Here is a 23,585-nt window from a genome sequence, read left to right on the forward strand (position 1 = left end):
GTACATTTAGACATGAGCTTGTGTACAGTATCTGTCATGAGGTGTTTTTTTCACTGACACTATTATTTTTTTCTATTGTAATATACAGAGCCGGCAAACTAGCCAAACGGGAATAATCAGCTTCTGCTGAATAAAATGAGATGCTACATGCCTATATTCTGTATGTGACTGCGGCTCTATGAAATGAAATATGAAAATTTAAATATGAAATGCATTACTAATGTGCGGCATTATGTGTATAAGGTGTACTACAATATTTTCTGGCGTAACATAAAGAAAGGGCACTACTGCATGGTCTAATGCAGTGGTTCTCAAACTTGGTCCTCAGGACCCCACACAGTGCATGTTTTGCAGGTAAACCAGCAAGTGCACAGGTGTATTAAAATTACTCACTGACACATTTTAAAAGGACCATATAGTAGGTGGAGCTAATTATTTCACTTGTGATTCTGTGAGACCTGCAAAACATGCACTGTGTGGGGTCCTGAGGACTGAGTTTGAGAACCTGTGGTCTAATGTAAATAAAGATCAATGTGGTGGGGTGTAATGTGAATAAGGGGCAATACTGTTAGGAGTAATGTGGTACTATCATATGATGTAACGAGAATAAGAGACACTATTGCATGATATAATGTGAATAAAGTTGCAGTACTGTGTTGTGTCATTTCATCTGGGGGTATTATTGTGTTGCCATGCCCCTTCCCAGCAAGAACATGCACTGTTTTGGGCTGGCACTAAATGTGCACATTGTTCCTATTTAAAATATAGGGGGTAGGAGCGCCAAAATGGGTGATGGTGCTGGGAAAGGGGTGCAGGGTTAGAGGCGGAACTAGCATCTGTGCAAGAGGGCATCAGCCAAAATCTAGCCTAGGGCATCATGTTGGTCAGGTATGGCTCTGATAATACTGTATACTGTACTGTTACTGTACTTTGCATTCAATAGAGATACTGTTTGCACACAGGTTTTACATGAATCATTGGCAATGCTGCAGGAGTGTCTCATTAGGCTATCTAAAATATACCACGACTATGGGTGGGGATACAGTAGGTAAGTTTTGTCACCATAAGCTGTCTGCTGTGTATAGCAGATTTCCGTCTGGGATGCATTTGTGTATTTGTAATAATAAAAAAACATTTTACTGTACATTTAGTGGATACAGTATTTCTCCACCATAATGGCACATTATACTGTACAGTTACCCCCATGTACAGTACCATACCATACTGTATAATGGAATATTTATTGGAAAAGCATCAATATTATTGTTTTGCTTAGTTAGTTGCGTCAGAATACACTCATTTATACTCATTACCGCTGTGTATTTCCATTTAGCGTAAAGAATCGCATCTGCAGATGTACTCTGATTTATGTGAAACTTGTGTGCACCCTTCCATTGACTATCTTACAATGAAAATAAAATAATATGTACTGTAAGTGAATGTCACAGGAACACATTACAATAAAAAAAAAAAAACGGCACATCAGGACTCGAACCCTGGACTCCCAGCGTGGGAGGTGGGAGCCTTCATCGCTAGCCCACGACGCCTCATGAAAGATTCACAATTTCATGTGTAAAAGTACAGCAAACAGCGCCCGGCCCCCTCCCCATTGGTGTTGGTTTATGCCTTAGGGGACTCAGACGCTCGCATTTCTAAAGCACGGTATTTTCCACCGCCTCCCGCTAGCCCATCGCCCTTCCCCCCTGGGAGCCTGCACAGGTCATGCAGTAGACAGGAAGGGGATTCAGGTCATGTGAAATACACAAACGCTGAAGATCTACAGTACTGTTTTGCTCAGTCAGAATACACTCATTTATACTCATTACCGCTGTGTATTTGCATTTAGCGTAAAGAATCGCTCCTGCAGATCTACTCTGATTTATGTGAAACTTGTGAGCATCCTTCCATTGGATGTATTAGAGAGAGAAAAAAATAATATTAAAGTGAATGTCACGGGAACACATTAAAACAAAGGTTGGCACTTCCTTCCCATTGGTATTGGTTTATGCCGTAGGGGACTCGGACGCTCATGTAATTGCATTTCAAAGGCACTGTATTTTCCATCGTCTCCCCCTACCGCCATCGCCCTTCCCCCCTGGGAGCCTGCACAGATCATGCAGTAGACAGGGAGGGAATTCAGGTCCTGTGCAATACACAAACGCCAAAGATCTACAGTACTGTTTTGCTCAGTTAGTTGCGTCAGAATACACTCAATTATACTCATTACCGCTGTGTACAGTAGTTGCATTTAGCGTAAAGAATCGCTCCTACAGATGTACTCTGATTTATGTGAAACTTGTGTGCACCCTTCCATTGACTGTCTTACAATGAAAATAAAATAATATGTACTGTAAGTGAATGTCACGGGAACATATTACAATAAAAAAATTAAAAAAAACGGCACATCAGGACTCGAACCCTGGACCCCCAGCATGGGAGGTGGGAGCCTTCATCGCTAGCCCACGACGCCTCATGAGAGATTCACAATTTCATGTGTAAAAGGACAGCAAACAGCGCCCGGCCCCCTCCCCGTTGGTGTTGGTTTATGCCTTAGGGGACTCGGACGCTCGCATGTCTAAAGCACGGTATTTTCCACCGCCTCCCGCTAGCCCACCATTCCCATTATGCCTTAGGGAACTCAGACGCTCATGTACTGTACATGTATTTTAAAAGCACAGTGTTTATACATTGTACTGTACATTCTTCCTTTTCCACAATTAGTTGCGTCTCCATACACATACAGTACTCCATACACATACAGTAGGTCACCATCTTTTTCCACCGCCTCCCGTTACGCCTACAGTATTAACATTACAGTCGTCACTGACCAATTGCCAGAGCTGTACATCAATCCGCCGCTATACTGTACGATCGAAAGTACTGGATTAGTGGAGCATTAGCCACCCAGTGGTGGGGATGTGTAATGCATGCTGAGTATCTAGAATCGCCTCAACGCGCCTGCCTGTGATTAAACTCAGCTATTGCCTTAGCGTGACTAAACGTCTGTCTAGGCGGAGAATCGGTCAAGATAAAGGTGGCTACATCTGTATGCTTGATGTGGCGGGTAAATGGGGACATGCAAGTAAGCATCCTTGATGTCCACTGACACCAGAAAGTCCTTTTCTTCCAAGCTGGAAATCACCGCTCTCAAGGATTCCATCTTGAATTTGAATCTTTTCAAATAAAGATTCAGAGATTTTAGGTTTAAAATCGGTCTGACCGAACCATCCGGCTTCGGTACCACAAACAGGCTTGAATAAAAGCCTTGGTTCCTTTGTTCGGCAGGAACCAAGGCAATTACTTTGTCTTGACATAATTTGTGTATTGCATTCAGGACATTTGTGCTGTCTTGAGCAGAAACTGGCAAGGCAGATTTGAAAAATCGGCATGGGGAAGGTCTTGAAATTCCAACTTGTAACCTTGGGATATTATCTGTAAAATCCAAGGATCCAGGTCTGAAAAATAGTAGACGTGCCCCCACCCGATCGCACTCCCGCAGAGGAGCCCCAGCGTCATGCTGTGGCTTTTGCAGAAGTAGTTGCTGACTTCTGCTCCTGGGAGTCTTTTCCAGCAGAACTCTGTAGAGCTCCACTGGTGTGCATCCAGTCTCCTGGGCACATTTTCTAAAGTGAGGTCTGGAGGAGGGGCATAGAGGGCGGAGCCAGTTCACACTGTTAAAAAGTCTTAAAGTGCCATAGGCTTCTGCGGAACCATCTATACCCCATGGTACTAAAATGGACCCCAGTATCCTCTAGGACATAAGAGAAATTATGTTTGCACTGGGTTTTTATGTACCTTTTTAATGTTTGTGATGCCAGTAATGTTTAAAGTTTTAAAAAGTAGAATATAAGGAGGAAAATTGACAAATAATGTAAGGGGAATATATCAGGAATGAAAATATAGTGTTATGGATTGTTTGAGGAAGGCGGGCTCCAAATCGGTGTCTTGCTTAGGGCCCCATGAGATCTAAATCCACCTCTGCCTGTAATGCTGGACACATGCAAATTGCTCTGTATTGCCCTGATTAAAAAAATCAAATAAAAACTGTGTGTGTGTGTGTGTACACACCAAGGACGTGCTAGTACCAGAGCTAGAGTTACACACAATATATGAACCAAAGGGTTCATGTGGGCATAATACACAGGTGCAGAGTGTATAGTGCTGGAAATTTGGTGAGTTTTGATCAGAGATGTGCGGAAAAGACTTGTTACTTCAGAGTTTTGACTATAAAAATTATTATAATTACACAAAGAAGATTGTTATATTATATTCTTTGTATTTTTAATTTACTTTATATAGTCAAAACTCTGGTCGATACGTTTGTATGACAGGAAATGCTCTGCCTCACTCGCAGAGCCGGCCATAGGCATAGGCAAACTAGGCAATTGCCTAGGGCATTTGATATGCCTAGGGGCATCAGCAGCTTCTGCTGATTAAAATGATATGCGGCATGCCTATATTCTGTGTGTAGCATGTCATATGCAGAAACAGCCACAGTCTCACACAGTATATAGGCATGTTGCATATCATTTTAATCAGCAGCAGCTAATTGTGCATCCTAGCGACATAGCAATGCAAATAAGATGCATTTTCATTAAAACAAATGTGCCCGACTTTAGCATTGAGGCAAGATTTATGAGGACACATCTGTATTCAAGCAGAGGTCACAGTGTTAGTGTGAGTGTTGTGTGCATGTGAGTAGGTTGGTTGTGCTGTAGTGTTCGGAATATGTGTAAGCAGCATTATGTGTGTCATGTAAAAATGCATTAATAATGTGCAACATATGTGTAAGGGGCACTATGTGTGTCATTATGTGTATAAGGGCATTAATAATGTGCGGCATATGTGTAACAGGGTACTAGTGTATATGTGTCATTATGCGTATAGGGGCACTAATAATGTGCAGCAAGTGTGTAGGGGGCACTATGTGTGTCATTATGTGTATAAGGGCATTAATAATGTGCGGCATATGTGTAAGGGACATTACGTGTAAAAGGACATTAATAAAAGTTGTCATAATGTGTAAGGTGCATTAAGTTTATAAGGACATTAAAAATGTGTCTCATATGTGTAAGGGGCATTACTGTGTCGCATTATGTGTATAAGGTGCTCTACTATGTGGCGTTGCGTATAGAAAGGGCACTACTGTGTCATCGAATGTGAATAAAGAGCAATAGGGTGTGGTGTAATGTGAATAAGGAGCAATTCAGTGTGATGTAATGTGAATAAGGGGCTCTACTGTGAGGAGTAACGTTTATAAGGTAAAGTGATACTACTGTGGGATGTAATATGAATTATGGACACTATCGCATGATCAAATGTGAATAAAGTTGCAGTACTGAGTGGTGTAATTGGAATTGGGGTTACTATTGTGTGGCCATGCCCCTTGCCAGCAAAAACACACCCCTTTTTGGGCTGTGCGCCAAATGTGCAAACTGTTCCTATTTAAAATATAGGGGGTACAAACCCCAAAATAAGGACTGCTATGGATGAGGGGTGATGGTGCTGGGAAAGAGGTGCAAGGTCAGAGGCGGAACCAGCGGTGGTGCTAGGGGGCACCAGCCAAAATCTTGCCTAGGGCATCATATTGGCTAGGGCCGGCTCTGCTCACTCGCCTCCCCTTACCGCACGTCACTGATGCACATTCATGTGCCTTCCATAAGAATAGGCATATGTACATAAAAACAAGAATATGACATCACTAAAAAGGCAAATAAGTAACCGTTGCTTGAATACTCTTCAATTACCCTTGCTGACTGCTGACTGACAGAGTGCTATCTCCAGCCAATCCTTTTGTGTTATCATTTTTTCAGATGGCATCAGGGAGCCTGCTACACCTCGGGGAGGAAACAGACAAACTAAAAGCCAGATACAGAGAGTCTATTTTACTTCTGCTTCATCTTGTAAGTATCACGCTGCTCGCTTGCACCCTATTGGCAGAAATTGCACTTAATCTATAATAACATCCTGCGCAAAAATATCTCATGCAGCTGTCACAGTAAAAAGACACTCCAGGAGTTTGTTTACCAGATCTCAGCCAGCAAGGGAAAGATGAATTATTTTATTCTCACTGTCACAAGTTCACAAGGGGACAATTTCTTAGGGATACTAGGATTAACTGAAACAAACAAACTCAGGAGAAAGATATTTTTCCTCATCTGATGAATTGTCTTGCAAATGTCAAGAAAACTCATAAAGCATAAAGATATCCTTGTTCCAAAATATTGTTTAAAAAAGAAAAGTCAGTTGCGATGTCTTGCCTAATTAATACATTATGCTCTGATACGATTTACTATAGTTTGTTTAATGGGTAAACATTACCAGTATGTAGTTGCTGCACATAACGTGTACAGTATATGTTGCAGGGAACATCAAATGTTCACTTAGCTTCAATTAACTTCACTTCAAATAATACAAAAATAACCTACAGATGTGACCACATGCAGTTTTGCCGAAGTCGCACCAAACAGCCCTTCTTGGGTATATTTACAAAAAAATCTATTTTGGAATCATCTCTATTAATCTTCAAAATTAATTGAAATCAATTATTTTTTATTTTTCTAAAATCCTTAAAAAATCCATCATTTACTAATAATTGAGGGTTTTGAGTTGAATTTATGAAATCCCTTCCAAAATTGAACCTCAGATCCCCATTAAAATCCCCAGCAAAATCAGAACTTCCTCATTGTTTCCTATTGGTCCAAATGTATCACATGCACACTAATTAAAGGGGTAGCTCTCTCTTTACACTGTTTTATACATGAAAACCTAACTGATGAATAATTTTTTTTTAGATACTTACAACTGAAATAGTTGCCAATAAGCGTAGCTCTAATCTGCCGTCGTGCCTGCCTTTCACTTTCTGTGCACACATAGTAAGTCTGCTCCCTGTTTATTGCATAATCTGGGGGCAGTGGTTTACTGCACGATTATGCAATAGACGGCAGCAGAGCACAATATCAAACACTTTTGCCAAATTATATAATAATATGTCTTCCAAATCATTTTTTTTTAAATAAACCAAAGGTGCATTCTGTCATGGGTTGGGTGGCTATATGTGGCTCTTTATACTTATGTTCAGCAGGAGTTTATAGATTTGACAATGGAGTCAGAAGCCAGAAGCAACAGCCATAGCCTAAATAACCTTTTTTGGTGGAAGAGGAACAAATTAGAACAATATAGTAACAATTACTATTAGCTGCTTTATTAGCACATACTGGTATTTTACACAATAACCATCCTTCTGAAATTTGTCCCACAGACAGGGATGAATTGCTGAGGATGTAGGCATCATGGGACGAATCAGGATAGTCAGGTACAACACTCATAATTTTTTAATTCATTATATCATCCAGCCACATTACCCAATATTGTGCTCTGGTGCTATCTATTGCACGTTCATGGAATAAGTATGATGGCTATAAGTATAAATATGTGCAATATTCAACTCATGAGGCTGCTGATGGTGCCCTGATTGATCCTCCAGGGTTATCTCAGTCAGGTGGTGATTTGCATTGTGCAGGTAGGTGCACAACATACCATAACCTTGGACATTCATTATCATTACTTCCACACTGCCCTACATGCTTTTGGCCACTTAAAAATTCATCACTATCAATTTACTACTATTAAAATGGTGTTTAGATGCCAAAATCGAATGTCTCACATCATTCTAAACATTTGGGGATTTGAGGTTCGATTTTGAGTTCGATTTCAAATCGATTTGAAAACTGAATTTAAGTAAATTAGCTGATTCTATGTTAGGTTATGGGAAAACATCAATGTTTTTAATAAATTCTATTTCTATTGGGATGTGAGTTGAATTTGGTTTTAAAAACAATTTAACATTCGATTTGGTTTTTAGTCAATTTCTTCAATCCAAATCGAATGGAAATCAAACGAAAATCGAATGCCAAATCCCTTGAAACTCCAAAATCGAATTTTAGTAAATGTACCCCCAGGTCCCTTTTTTTTTTGTGCTCAATTATACGTCCTAATCGCACAGATGAAACAATTGAATGACTGTTTAACGAGCCTGCACTGATTAATTTGATATGCGACACTTGTACATCTGTGTGCGAGCCTGAATCTGTATATGAGCCACTATGCAGTCGCTGTGGATTTTTTTTCCAGCTAAATTCTGTTGTGCTTCATCTACAACTTTGTACAGTCAGTCAAATTAATACCTTTGCAGTTAAAGTCGCTACCCGGTGTCTCTGATACAGATTGAGTGGTGTTCCACTGCATCTGAGGGACAAATGAAATACAAATTTAAAGAAAAAGTTGAGGAAGGAATGTGCCCTTAAACATGTGGAAATATTTTAAGGGAAGAACTGATTAATAAATATGACCCAAGAGAGAAAGGTCAGTGGTCATCCAGATGCTGCTTTGAAGGCTGTCAGGTGCCAGAACCGCCATCAATGTCCAGTAGCTGATGCTGGGCCTGGGTGCCCAAAGCAGTTTCCCGGGAGTTGCTATGGATAATCTGCCTAAGGAAGCACACCATGCACACCCCATGCACGCCCCACTTGCCCAGTCCCACAAAATACTTGGGCCCATCCGATGTCTCTGCGGCACATCACAGTTACATTATCATAAACATAAGTTATCAAAATACATTTTGTATGCTGAAAACTACAAGTCACACTGTCTAGCTAATCCCTTTATCGTGCAGCTTAGTCACAGTGAGATTTCTAACATTCTTGTATTCCTGTATAAAGGATCCCTCTGCTGAATACAAGAGTCACTGTTTAACCCCAAACCAAAGCATGCCTGACCACGGAAAACAGCTTCTGTTACTGTAATATACTGTACTGCTAGTCTTGCCATTACTATAATAAACTACTAGTCTTGCCATTACTATAATATAATGCTAGTCATGCCATTACTATAATATACTACTAGTCTTGCCATTACTATAATGTACTACTAGTCTTGCCACCTACATTACGTCAAACTGTAGATGACTACACCTTTCAGGATGAAACACACTTGAACAGGTATTGCTTATGGGCCATGTGCTTGAAAATGTTAGCAAATCACCTTTGTATGCATAACATGGGAAATCTGGGGCTAGGAGAAGGGCTATAAAAGTGTATGGCCTCCATTCACTATGGTGAGGGACAAAAGGTGCATTAATAAATAAATGATGGTACGTCCTCATCTTCACAATGGGTTTGCAGAAATCTATTTTAAAAATAATCATACAGGAAGTTTACAGTATATTAGTCTTGTCCTAGTTCTTCTGCCATTATCTTTCATACATACCCTACAAATATTCTGGCGTTTTACCCACAAGACAAACTCATATCATTTTGAATTTACTGGGGTAAATGTAACAAACTCATATCATACAAACTCATATCATTTTGAATTTACTGGGGTAAATGCATCACCTTGCAGGCGATGGTGAGTTCCTGGCAAGTCTGCCCCATGTTTAATCGGGCCGATGTCTGCAAGTCCCATGCTGTTTATATTTACCCCACTGTGTCTATTTCCTGGAGGGGAGAGTGGGGGTTTTCCTGCCCCCACAGCGCTGGTTCACTCTTGTGTTTGTCTGTGCAGAGCAAGATTAATAGGTAATGGTCTTAGCTGCAAATAAAACTTTGATGGACAGAAAGTTATATTGTGAATATGGTACAGTTTCACCTTGATCTGGTTATGCTTGCACATTTTTCCCAATTTGCCATCAATCAAATATATTCACCAAATTCTGATTTTACAGAACCTTTTACATATATAGTAGGATGGGCCGTACCAATGGGCAACCTCTGTGGTCACTTAGGGCAGCAATGATTAGGTAGCGAATAACATACTGAATTTGTAAAGACACCCCCGACCTCTTGCCTGTTAAGGTGAGAAGGAGCAGGAGGGGTGTGACTGGGGGAGCATAGGCAAACGCAGGTGGGGGGGGGGGGGGGGGGGGTTCCGGTTGCTCGGAAACCCTCCTCCTCTTGACAACTGGCTCACATTATGACAATAGCAATGGTATATAATATGATTAGTAGAGCTGCCGCCACATCATGAAGTTTAAGGGACTCAGAGGAGCTGCTGCACATGCCCAGTGGTAGCAGCTTCTTCTACCAAGTTTGCTGTGTGCATCTAAGTCCTCAATCAGTGCCCTGGTCCAGAGAGTAGATACCAGGAAGAAGAGACAGGAGCCTTACCATGAGGTGGGAGAATGTGTGCTTAGAAGGTGCAGTACTGGTTCTATTACGTTTGTGTATTTATATTTACAATGGTATGTTTAACCTTTTAATACCCACTTTGTTTGATACAGCCTATCTATAGTGTTAAATATTAATACTGTAATCCATACAGCTTCCAGTGTAAAAAAAGACCAATGTTTTCATTAATGTCCAGTGTCATTATTAGGTTCTTCTACCGCTCCTCAGACTCCCGCACTTGCTCCAACGTTTCGCAGAGTGTGAGATTGTGGACTGGCATTTGGAAATCCCCCTCTAGAAATCCTGCGTTTGCCACTGGGGAGGGGTGTATCCCCAGCTGGCACACAGAGCATCTGCTGGCCCTGATTACCTACAGTACAACTAGTTTATACACATATAATTCCTAACATTCTGTTTAGTTTGGTCAAAGGTCAAAAATAAATGAATGAAAAATGTAAGATGCAGAGAATCCTCAAATTCTTAGGTATTACTGGTACTGTACTATTGGCTGAGTGTGTGGGGCAGGTAAGAGAGTTTTGTAAGACATTATTCACAGAAACAGTTTTGTTGTTCTGCTTGATTTTTTAGGCATACGTTATTCGATTGTGACACGTTTCAGCATGAGTCAGTCAGTGTTTGCAGTCAGACCAGGATTTGCATTGGCAGCATTAAGGCACAGAGTCTAAGAGAAACCCCCCCCCCCCCATTTTTCACCAAGAGACACTGCAAAGGTGGCATGGCCTGAGAGCCCACAGGTTGCAAGTCTCTAACTACCACCCCGGACAAGACTGCATGCGAGTAATTATAATCAGACATGGAGCATACCTCCCAAAATTTATGAATTGGTGCCTGCACGGCAACTGCGCTGGCATGCCCTCTCTCCCTCTGTTTCCTGTGAATAGACGGTGACAGGAGCCTCCCAACTACCCCCCGATGGACACTGCAGCCCGCGGGTGGGACTGCGGGACAGTCCCCTAAAAAAGGGGACTGTCCCGCGAAAATCGGGACAGTTGGGAGGTATGATGATATAGAACGAGCAGGCGAGAGAACAGCCAGCATGTAGCCAAGCCTGGGGTCTGAGTCACTGGCAAAGGTCCAACCTGGTAGGCAAGCAGAAGTTAAAGACACAGACAACATAGAGGTAAATAGGAACAAGCTGGGTGTGGTGCACTGAAATATACTAGGAGATAATCTGATGCTGGAGTAGGCAAAAAAGGCCTAATACTCTAGGGGGTTATTTAATTAGGTCCGCTTTTTTTTCACCTAGGCGAAAAAAACTGGACTTTTTGCTATTTTTAGGGCAAATGGGGATTCGCCCTATTCAATAGCAGGGACGTTTTTCTACCTAGGCGAAAAATTCAGCAGTAGCAAAAACATGTGGATCGGTGAATCCACATGTTTTCTCACCTGCGCTGGCGAAAACATGGGCCATTTTCACAGATTTTGAGGCATTTTTCACCAATCCCTTTTCACAAAAAAATAAAAGGTGAAAAGGCATTGACGAAAATGCCTTTAAAACGGGCAAAAATGGGCTGTAACTGAATAGGCAGGGGGACGAATTCAACTGCTCCGAGATTACCAGAGCTAATTGAATACCCCCCTAGGACTGTGCTGTGCTCAGGGTGCATCTAATATAAGCATAGGCAAGGTTTCAATTTGGCATCACTCTAATTGCTAATCTTGTGACCTGCCCTTTAAAGCACCGACAGAACCAAGTGGGGTAGATGTATGAACTGTTTTTTTTTGTGTAAAAACGGTAACTGCGCACGCTATTTGCTGCAGTTACCACACCTCCCGATGTATGAATGAGGATTTGTTTTGTTTTTCATGCTGCGCTATGAGCCCCTCCCCATTTCGCCGTCGCCACTCTCTAGGTGGCGGCGGCGGGACTTACCAGTGTATGAAGGGCTTTTTCGGATCTCCGCTTCGACGCCTGCAGTCTTCAACTTCGCCGTTGTTTTCCATGCAGTGCGGCTCCCAAATGTCTTTTTTTTTCTGCCGGCGGCCATGTTTGTTTGTGATTTTTTGAGTAAAGGTAATTGTAACCCGCCACCTCAGCAGACATCCACAGCGTCACAAACAGAGGACGCGCATGCGCACTACTACAGGCGCGGAGGACAGTGGGAAGGAGGTCTCGTGCGCATGCGCAAACCCGCACTGACAGACGCAAGGACACAGGAGCACACTTCATAAGCAGGCCAACATAGCGCAGCGGTAAGAGACCTCACCAGGGGGACATACATACAGGTAAAGTGCGGGAGCATATCACCGGTAAAAAATGGCGATATGCCCCAGCACCCATAACGCACCAAAAAATAAAAATGTATACATCTACCAGTCTGTGTAATAATGATTACTGTTGAGCTTTACTGCCTATAACATAATAATAATAATAATAATAATAATAATAATAATAATCCTATATAATAAAAGGCTAACGCTGCTCTTCACCTGTCTAGGGGATTCAAGTGTTTTGCATGCCGGCGGCAACTAGATGGCACCAGACGAAGCAAAACAAATGGTGCGCCGTTCGGGGGCGCACATCCGCCAGCACTTACATTGCTGTTATGTTGTTTCGTCATTTCGTCATTTTGATGGACTAGTAACTAATAATAATACGTTTTAAATCATAGCAGGTTGATTTAATCTGAACTTTTGTACATAGGTACACAATGACCAATAGGATGCTGTAGAATTTCTTTCGATTCCCATTATTTCAGTAGGATAATGGTGCTTATAGACATGGGGCATCATAATGAGTTGCACACATATAGATGCTCCTGCACTGTGGGGGTAATTCCAAGTTGATCGCAGCAGGAAATTTTTTAGCAGTTGGGCAAAACCATGTGCACTGCAGGGGAGGCAGATATAACATGTGCAGAGAGAGTTAGATTTGGGTGAGTTATATTGTTTCTGTGCAGGGTAAATACTGGCTGCTTTATTTTACACTGCAAATTAGATTGCAGATTGAACACACCCCACCCAAATGTAACTCTCTCTGCACATGTTATATCTGCCTCCCCTGCAGTGCACATGGTTTTGCCCAACTGCTAAAAAATTTCCTGCTGCGATCAACTTGGAATTACCCCCTGTGTGCACAGAACTATGGGGGTAATTCCGAGTTGATCGCAGCATCAGTTTTGTTAGCAGTTGGGCAAAACCATGTTACACTGCAGGGGGGGGGGGGGCAGATATAACATGTGCAGAGAGAGTTCGATTCGGGTGGGGTGTGTTCAAACTGAAATCTTAATTGCGGTTTAAAAATAAAGCAGCCAGTATTTACCCTGCACAGAAACAAAATAACCCGCCCAAATCTAACTCTCTCTGCAAATGTTGTATCTGCCACACCTGCAGTGCACATGGGGGGTCATTCCGAGTTGTTCGCTCGCTAGCAGATTTTAGCAGCATTGCACACGCTAGGCTGCCGCCCTCTGGGAGTGTATCTTAGCATAGCAGAATTGCGAACGAAAGATTAGCAGAATTGCGAATAGAAAATTCTTAGCAGTTTCTGAGTAGCTCGAGACTTACTCCTAAACTGCGATCAGCTCAGCCCGTTTCGTTCCTGGTTTGACGTCACAAACACGCCCTGCGTTCGGCCAGCCACTCCCCCGTTTCTTCAGACACTCCCGTGTTTTATCCTGGCACGCCTGCGTTTTTCCGCACACTCCCAGAAAACGTCCAGTTTCCACCCGGAAACACCCACTTCCTGTCAATCACACTCCGATCACTTCAATGATGGAAATTCTTTGTTCGGACGTGAGTAAATCTACTAAGTTTTGAGCTAAAATACTTAGCGCATGCGCGTTGTGTACCATGCGCATGCACATTTTCGCCTTAATCGCTCCGTTGCGAAAATCGGCAACGAGCGAACAACTCGGAATGACCCCCATGGTTTTGCCCAACTGCTAACAAATTTGCTGCTGCGATCAACTCAGAATTACCCCCTATATGAGTATTTTTGGCCATACACAGAGTAGTATGCATCTATATATTCCTGCCACCCCTCTCCATATAATTATACGTGGTTCAATTGATACGTTTGGAAACAGACACATTTCTACTTCCCATCCATCACTGCATAACCCGCAGCTGAGCTGGCGCATACTCACTGATCTGTGCCTACAATACGTGAGCGTGCCCAATTACAGCCCAGTTACACCTCCTCCATCAATGTGGGAAGTACAACTCTACTGGCACACATGCAACATACTTCTGCAAATGGGCATACATTTAACTCAGCATCTGGCCCATATAAAAGGATAAAATGTAAGTGGTGTTACATTCAAGGGTCAACTATTTTTTAAACACACATAATCGCTAACGCGATGTGACTGCAAGTTTAGCGGCAGGGCCCGCGTACGCATGCGTAGGTCACTCCCTGCACATGTGCCTGCAGTTAATGCGATCGGCCTGCACAGTGGCAGAACTAGCGAGCGGTGGGCCCAGGTGCGACAAAATCCTTTGCCCCCCCCCCCTCCCCCCCATCCCATCCAAGTCCACCCCCTCACCCCTGGAGAGGATCTGGTGAGGGGGACCTGCTCAGGGCCAGAGAAATGGATTCCTAGCAACAGTGCCGTAACTAGACATTTCTCTGACGTCCTAGTGGATGCTGGGAACTCCGTAAGGACCATGGGGAATAGCGGCTCCGCAGGAGACTGGGCACAACTAAGAAAGATTTAGGACTACCTGGTGTGCACTGGCTCCTCCCTCTATGCCCCTCCTCCAGACCTCAGTTAGAATTTTGTGCCCGGCCGAGCTGGTTGCACACTAGGGGCTCTCCTGAGCTCTTAGAAAGAAAGTATATTTAGGTTTTTTATTTTCAGTGAGATCTGCTGGCAACAGACTCACTGCTACGAGGGACTGAGGGGAGAAGAAGCGAACCTACCTGCTTGCAGCTAGCTTGGGCATCTTAGGCTACTGGACACCATTAGCTCCAGAGGGATCGAACACAGGCCCAGCCTCGGTCGTCCGGTCCCGAAGCCGCGCCGCCGTCCCCCTTGCAGAGCCAGAAGCAAGAAGAACGTCCAGGAAATCGGCGGCTGAAGACTCCGGTCTTCATTAAGGTAGCGCACAGCACTGCAGCTGTGCGCCATTGCTCCCCATGCACACCACACACTCCGGTCACTGATGGGTGCAGGGCGCTGGGGGGGGGGGGCGCCCTGGGCTGCAATAAAAATACCTTAGCTTGGCAAATAAACACATAATATAGTCAGTAAGACACTATATATGTGTAAAATCCCCTGCCAAAAATATCCTGAAAAAAGCGGGAGAAGTCCGCCGTGAAGGGGGCGGGGCTATCTCCCTCAGCACACTGGCGCCATTTCCTCTCACAGCTCCGCTGGAAGGACGCTCCCAAGGCTCTCCCCTGCAGTTTCCAGGCTCAATAGGGTAAAAAAGAGAGGGGGGGCACTAAATTGAGGCGCAAAACTGTGTATTATAGCAGCTATAGGGGAAAAATCACTGTGTGTAGTGTGTATCCCTGCATTATATAGTGCTCTGGTGTGTGCTGGCATACTCTCTCTCTGTCTCCCCAAAGGACTTTGTGGGGTCCTGTCCTCAGTCAGAGCATTCCCTGTGTGTGTGCGGTGTGTCGGTACGGCTGTGTCGACATGTTTGATGAGGCTTATGTGGAGGCGGAGCAGGTGCCGATAAATGTGATGTCACCCCCTGCGGGGTCGTCACCTGAATGGATGGACATGTGGAAGGAATTAAGCGACAGTGTCAACTCCTTACATAAAAGGTTTGACGACATAGCAGATGTGGGACAGCCGGCTGCTCAGCCCGTGCCTGCCCAGGCGTCTCAAAAGCCATCAGGGGCTCTAAAACGCCCACTACCTCAGATGGCAGACACAGATGTCGACACGGATACTGACTCCAGTGTCGACGACGATGAGACTAGTGTACATTCCAATAGAGCCACTCGTTATATGATTACGGCAATGAAAAATGTGTTGCACATTTCTGATATTACCCCAGGTACCACAAAAAAGGGTATTATGTTTGGGGAGAAAAAGCTACCAGTGGTTTTTCCCCCATCTGATGAATTAAATGAAGTGTGTGAAGAAGCGTGGGCTTCCCCTGATAAGAAACTGGTAATTTCTAAAAAGTTACTAATGGCGTACCCTTTCCCGCCAGAGGACAGGTCACGTTGGGAGACATCCCCTAGGGTGGATAAAGCGCTCACACGTCTGTCAAAAAAGGTGGCACTACCGTCTCCGGACACGGTCGCCCTAAAGGAGCCTGCAGATAGAAAGCAGGAGGCTATCCTGAAGTCTGTATATACACACTCAGGAATTATACTGAGACCGGCTATTGCTTCAGCATGGATGTGCAGTGCTGCAGCTGCGTGGTCAGATTTCCTGTCGGAAAACATTGATACCCTAGACAGGGACACTATATTGCTAACCGTAGAGCATATTAAAGACGCTGTCTTATACATGAGAGATGCACAGAGGGATATTTGCCGGCTGGCATCTAAAATAAATGCAATGTCCATTTCTGCCAGGAGAGGATTGTGGACTCGGCAGTGGACAGGAGATGCAGATTCTAAAAGGCACATGGAAGTTTTGCCTTACAAGGGTGAGGAGTTGTTTGGGGATGGTCTCTCGGACCTCGTTTCCACAGCGACAGCTGGGAAGTCAGCATTTTTACCCCATGTTCCCTCACAGCCAAAGAAAGCACCGTATTATCAGGTACAGTCCTTTCGGCCCCAGAAAGACAAGCGGGTTAGAGGCGCGTCCTTTCTGCCCAGAGGCAGAGGTAGAGGGAAACAGCTGCAACATACAGCCAGTTCCCAGGAACAAAAGTCCTCCCCCCGCTTCCTCTAAGTCCACCGCATGACGCTGGGGCTCCACAGGCGGAGCCAGGTACGGTGGGGGCCCGTCTCAAGAACTTCAGCGACCAGATTCTACAGGTAGTATCTCAGGGGTACAAGCTGGAATTCGAGACGTCTCCCCCTCGCCGTTTCCTCAAATCTGCCTTGCCGACAGCTCCCCCGGATAGGGAGGCAGTGCTGGAGGCGATTCACAAGCTGTATTCTCAGCAGGTGATAATCAAAGTACCCCTCCTTCAACAAGGACGGGGTAACTATTCCACAATGTTTGTGGTACCGAAACCGGACGGTTCGGTGAGACCCATTTTAAATTTAAAATCCTTGAACACTTATATAAGAAGGTTCAAGTTCAAGATGGAATCGCTCAGAGCGGTGATTGCAAGCCTGGACGAGGGGGATTACATGGTATCACTGGACATCAAGGATGCTTACCTGCATGTCCCCATTTACCCTCCTCACCAGGAGTACCTCAGATTTGTGGTACAGGACTGTCATTACCAATTCCAGACGTTGCCGTTTGGTCTGTCCACGGCACCGAGGGTATTTACCAAGGTAATGGCCGAAATGATGATACTCCTTCGGAAAAAGGGAGTTTTAATTATCCCGTACTTGGACGATCTCCTTATAAAGGCGAGGTCCAGGGAACAGTTGTTGATCGGAGTAGCACTAGCTCGGGAAGTGCTACAACAGCACGGCTGGATCCTGAATATTCCAAAGTCGCAGCTGGTTCCTACAACGCGTCTACTGTTCCTGGGGATGGTTCTGGACACAGAACAGAAAAAAGTGTTTCTTCCCGGAGGAGAAGGCCAAGGAGTTGTCATCTCTAGTCAGAGACCTCCTAAAACCAAAACAGGTGTCGGTGCACCACTGCACGCGAGTCCTGGGAAAGATGGTGGCTTCTTACGAAGCAATTCCATTCGGAAGGTTCCATGCAAGGATCTTTCAGTGGGATCTGTTGGACAAGTGGTCCGGATCGCATATTCTGATGCATCGGCTGATAACCCTGTCTCCAAGGACCAGGGTGTCGCTGTTGTGGTGGCTGCAGAGTGCTCATCTTCTAGAGGGCCGCAGATTCGGCATACAGGACTGGGTCCTGGTGACCACGGATGCCAGCCTTCGAGGTTGGGGGGCAGTCACACAGGGAAGAAACTTCCAAGGACTATGGACAAGTCAGGAGACTTCCCTACACATAAATATTCTGGAACTAAGGGCCATTTACAATGCCCTAAGTCAGGCAAGACCCCTGCTTCAACACCAGCCAGTGCTGATCCAGTCAGACAACATCACGGCGGTCGCCCATGTAAACCGTCAGGGCGGCACAGGAGGCAGGGTGGCGATGGCAGAAGCCACAAGGATTCTCCGATAGGCGGAAAATCATGTGTTAGCACTGTCAGCGGTGTTCATTCCGGGAGTGGACAACTGGAAAGCAGACTTCCTCAGCAGGCACGACCTCCACCCGGGAGAGTGGGGACTTCATCCAGAAGTCTTCCAAATGGTTGTACACCGTTGGGAAAGGCCACAGGTGGACATGATGGCGTCCCGCCTCAACAAAAAGCTAAAAAGATATTGCGCCAGGTCAAGGGACCCTCAGGCGATAGCTGTGGACGCTCTAGTGACACCGTGGGTGTACCAGTCGGTTTATGTGTTCCCTCCTCTGCCTCTCATGCCCAAGGTACTGAGAATAATAAGAAGGAGAGGAGTAAGAACTATACATGTGGTTCCGGATTGGCCAAGAAGAGCTTGGTACCCAGAACTTCAAGAAATGATCTCAGAGGACCCATGGCCTCTGCCGCTCAGACAGGACCTGCTGCAGCAGGGACCCTGTCTGTTCCAAGACTTACCGCGACTGCGTTTGACGGCATGGCGGTTGAACGCCGGATCCTGAAGGAGAAGGGCATTCCGGAGGAAGTCATCCCTACGCTGAATAAAGCTAGGAAGGAGGTGACCGCAAACCATTATCACCGCATATGGCGAAAATATGTTGCGTGGTGTGAGGCCAGAAGGGCCCCAACGGAGGAATTTCAGCTGGGTCGATTTCTGCACTTCCTACAGTCAGGGGTGACTATGGGCCTCAAATTAGGTTCCATTAAGGTCCAGATTTCGGCTTTGTCGATTTTCTTCCAAAAAGAACTGGCTTCACTGCCTGAAGTTCAGACGTTTGTTAAAGGAGTACTGCATATTCAGCCCCCTTTTGTGCTTCCAGTGGCACCTTGGGATCTCAACGTGGTGTTGGATTTCCTTAAGTCACATTGGGTTGAGCCACTTAAAACCGTGGAACTAAAATATCTCACGTGGAAAGTGGTCATGCTGTTGGCCTTGGCTTCGGCCAGGCGTGTGTCAGAATTGGCGGCTTTGTCATGTAAAGCCCTTATCTGATTTTCCATATGGATAGGGCGGAATTGAGGACTCGTCCCCAATTTCTCCCTAAGGTGGTATCAGCTTTTCATTTGAACCAACCTATTGTGGTGCCTGCGGCTACTAAGGACTTGGAGGATTCCAAGTTGCTGGACGTAGTCAGGGCCCTGAAAATCTATGTTTCCAGGACGGCTGGAGTCAGGAAAACTGACTCGCTATTTATCCTGTATGCGCCCAACAAGCTGGGTGCTCCTGCTTCAAAGCAGTCTATTGCTCGCTGGATCTGTAGTACGATTCAACTTGCACATTCTGCGGCTGGACTGCCGCATCCTAAATCTGTAAAAGCCCATTCCACGAGGAAAGTGGGCTCTTCTTGGGCGGCTGCCCGAGGGGTCTCGGCTTTACAACTTTGCCGAGCTGCTACTTGGTCGGGTTCAAACACATTTGCTAAATTCTACAAGTTTGATACCCTGGCTGAGGAGGACCTTGAGTTTGCTCATTCGGTGCTGCAGAGTCATCCGCACTCTCCCGCCCGTTTGGGAGCTTTGGTATAATCCCCATGGTCCTTACGGAGTTCCCAGCATCCACTAGGACATCAGAGAAAATAAGAATTTACTCACCGGTAATTCTATTTCTCGTAGTCCGTAGTGGATGCTGGGCACCCATCCCAAGTGCGGATTGTCTGCAATACTTGTATATAGTTATTGCCTAACTAAAGGGTTATTGTTTGGAGCCATCTGTTGAGAGGCTCAGTTGTTATTCATACTTTTCACTGGGTATAGTATCACAAGTTGTACGGTGTGATTGGTGTGGCTGGTATAAGTCTTACCCGGGATTCCAAATCCTTTCCTTATTGTGTCAGCTCTTCCGGGCACAGAGCTGACACAAACTGAGGTCTGGAGGAGGGGCATAGAGGGAGGAGCCTGTGCACACCAGGTAGTCCTAAATCTTTCTTAGTTGTGCCCAGTCTCCTGCGGAGCCGCTATTCCCCATGGTCCTTACGGAGTTCCCAGCATCCACTACGGACTACAAGAAATAGAATTACCGGTGAGTAAATTCTTATTTTTAGCACTGTGTGCAAGAAACGGCATCGGAGCCCCACCCCTGCATGCAAAACAGGGGCGTGGCTTCGTTTGGCCACAAAATAATACCAATTCATAAAACGGTGCACAGTAGTCTCCATTATTCAAATTACGCCGCACAGTAGCACCACTACACCAGGTAGAGACCCTTTTACACCTTACGGCGGACAGATTCCTCTTTTTACACATTACAGCAGACAGCGTCCCCTTTTTACACATTACGGCAGACAGCGTCCCCGTTTTTACACATAACGGCAGACAGCGTGCCCTTTTTACACATAGCGGCAGACAGCGTGCACTTTTTACACATAGCGGCAGACAGCGTGCCCTTTTTACACATAGCGGCAGACAGCGTGCCCTTTTTACACATAGCGGCAGACAGCGTGCACTTTTTACACATAGCGGCAGACAGCGTGCACTTTTTACACATAACGGCAGACAGCGTGCCCTTGTTACACATAGCGGCAGACAGCGTACACTTTTTACACATGACGGCAGACAGCGTGCCCTTGTTACACATAGCGGCAGACAGCGTACTTTTTTTACACATAACGGCAGACAGCATGCCCTTTTTACACATAAACGGCAGACAGCGTCCCCTTTTTACACATTACGGCAGACAGCGTGCCCTTGTTACACATTACGGCAGACAGCGTCCCCCTTTTTACACATTACGGCAGGCAGATTACCCCTTTTTACACATTGCGGCAGGCAGATTCCTCCTTTTTACACATTGCGGCAAAGATTCCCCCTTTTTACACATCACGTCAGGCAGATTCCCCCTTTTTACACATTACGTCAGGCAGATTCCCCCTTTTTACACATTGCGGCAGGCAGATTCCCCCTTTTTACACATTGCAGGAAAGAAAGAAAGAAAGAAAGAAAGAAAGAATGAATTATACTTACCCTCTCCGCTGGCTCAGGCTCCTCGGTGCAGCTTCTGGCAGAGATGGATCACGATTCCCGGGCAGTAGAGAAGGAGGAGGAGGGAGGTGGAGGAGGGAGCCGCAGCAACGCTTTGCTACTGGTTGAGGCGCTGCTGCTGCTGCTGTCCCTCTGCTTCACTATAGGCTGTTCTCGGAAGACAGCCTATAGTGAAGCAGAGGGACAGCAGCAGCAGCGCCTCAACCAGTAGCAAAGCGCTGCTACGGCTCCCTCCTCCACCTCCCTCCTTCTCCTTACCCCCGTGACCGCTGCGCTCCTCTCCTTTGTCCTGCGGGCGGCTGTGTGCTGCGGGCAGCGGTTGCCCGCAGCACACAGTGGCATGTAATGAGTCAGTTTGACTCATTACATGCTTTGGGCCCCTGGACAGTGGCGGGCCCCAGTGCAACGCACTGGTTGCACTGGCGGTAGTTCCGCCTCTGGGCCTGCATTAACTGCTAACGCCTCTGCCTGGCAGAGGTGTTCGCGTGGGGCAGCAACCAAGCATTTTTGGGGCGTCGTTGGGGAAATGGGGGCATGTCGGCTGCGTTTTTGGGGCAGCTGCGTGACATCGCATCCGATCGAAAAAATTGCGGTGGGACTCCCGACGTTGCAGCCAGGCTGCGCTGGGAGGGAGCTTCCTTTCTTTCTGTGAACAAGCGCTACTTGCGTTGCGTTCGCAATTTGAACATGATCGCAGTTGGTTGGGGGTGGGTCGCATGATGGGTGTCCTTGCCCTGCGATGGTCTGCCCCTAGCATACGATTGCAAGGATTGCAGTTTCTGCTAAAAAGCTGAATGTGCAATCCTTACTGAATTAGGTCCCATATGCTGATGGTGTACAATATTGTTGTATGTTTATACAGAATTACTTCTGCATCTCATCCTCTGTCATTTATTCTATATTCTCGTCCTTGCAAAATTCCTTTTACGCTGTATACTTGCTTTCCAGATTTATATTCGGGAAGTGCACACAGATTTACAGGCAAAAGCAATTTAAATGCAAATATCTGCAGAGGGCCGGTGCTATTAATGAGAGTGGACATTGCTGTTACTGAAGGAGGGAGCACAAGTTAAGAGATAATGCATCGGCCCCCACAGCCATGCTTAGGAAATTTAGCAAGAGGCAAAAGGTCCTTAATCTCCACTGCCAGAGGGCTTAATACCTAAAGTGGCGGAATGGTCCTCCAGTACATTGTGTTATTAGGGACAGGGATTGATAAAGGATTGCCAAAAGAGTGACACAAGGTGGATTAGTAGACGTGCTCATCACATACAGCTTAATGGAGAATATTTTCCACCTGTGGGCTAGTGAGAGCATTGCCCTGTGTTCTCTACACTTGGCCAGCATTGCAGGTAGAACTATAACATGGGACTTTATCTTACCTTGTATATTTCAATTCTGTTCTATCTGTTGTTTTTGTTAAGTCAAAGTCAACATTTATCTAAGAGCTGAAGTTGAAGGTATAATTAATAAGTGATACCAATTACAGAGTACCGGGCATAACCTACTTAAGGGGGGTATCCAATTAGCCGTGGGTGTTTTTCGCGCCTGCAGCACTATCGCGGGTTATTGGATACCCCCAATGTTTGTTTCCTGCCTATTTGTTGCCAGCTTTACCCTTTAGCCTGCTATAGACTGCTTCTTTGGAATCTGAATGTACACTAAGCTGTTATTGACCATCTTTATTGATTTGATTTTGCCTTTGGTTCATGTTTATGCATTTTGCTGCTTGTTTGTGATCATCATATTAGTGAAATTACTACTAGTATTGTTCCTCCATTTTCTAACACCCTATTAGTGATCAGATTGGCCTGGAGTACAGGAGGCCAGGGACGTGCGGTGAGGTAAATGGCTCAGGAGGCATTGGCTAGTACCAGAGCCACACACAATATATGAGCCCAAGCAGGGGTGTTTTAAGAGAGGAGGAGGCTCGTGTGCAGCCTTCTGCATCAGGGGCCCCCTCCTCTCTGACCAAGGCACAGGTTTTAATACTTACCTCTCCGGAGTCCCCCAGCAGTGCCATCCTCCTTCAAAGCGGCAATAGAGTCTGAGCACAGACTCTATTGCACATGCGCAGACCTCCGGGAACAGTCCCCCAGCAGTGCCATCCTCCTTCAAAGCGGCAATAGAGTCTGAGCACAGACTCTATTGCACATGCGCAGACCTCCGGGAACAGGGCGCGGTGGCCATTTTTCCGAACAGTTTCCTAATGCGCATGCGTGAAAC

At 45.5% G+C, this 23,585-nt stretch overlaps 1 protein-coding gene across 1 annotated transcript in view; it reads left to right on the forward strand.

Annotated features, from left to right (window-relative positions):
* Positions 1-23,585, forward strand: part of NCKAP1L (NCK associated protein 1 like) — a 616,762-nt gene that overhangs the window by 502,863 nt on the left and 90,314 nt on the right. The window contains exon 30 of the mRNA XM_063952202.1: positions 5,814-5,903. Within this exon, the coding sequence (XP_063808272.1) occupies positions 5,814-5,903 (90 nt within the window). The remainder of the gene's footprint in view (positions 1-5,813; positions 5,904-23,585) is intronic.

This window comes from Pseudophryne corroboree, chromosome 2 (genome assembly GCF_028390025.1).
Source record: "Pseudophryne corroboree isolate aPseCor3 chromosome 2, aPseCor3.hap2, whole genome shotgun sequence".
Lineage (NCBI taxonomy): Eukaryota > Metazoa > Chordata > Amphibia > Anura > Myobatrachidae > Pseudophryne > Pseudophryne corroboree.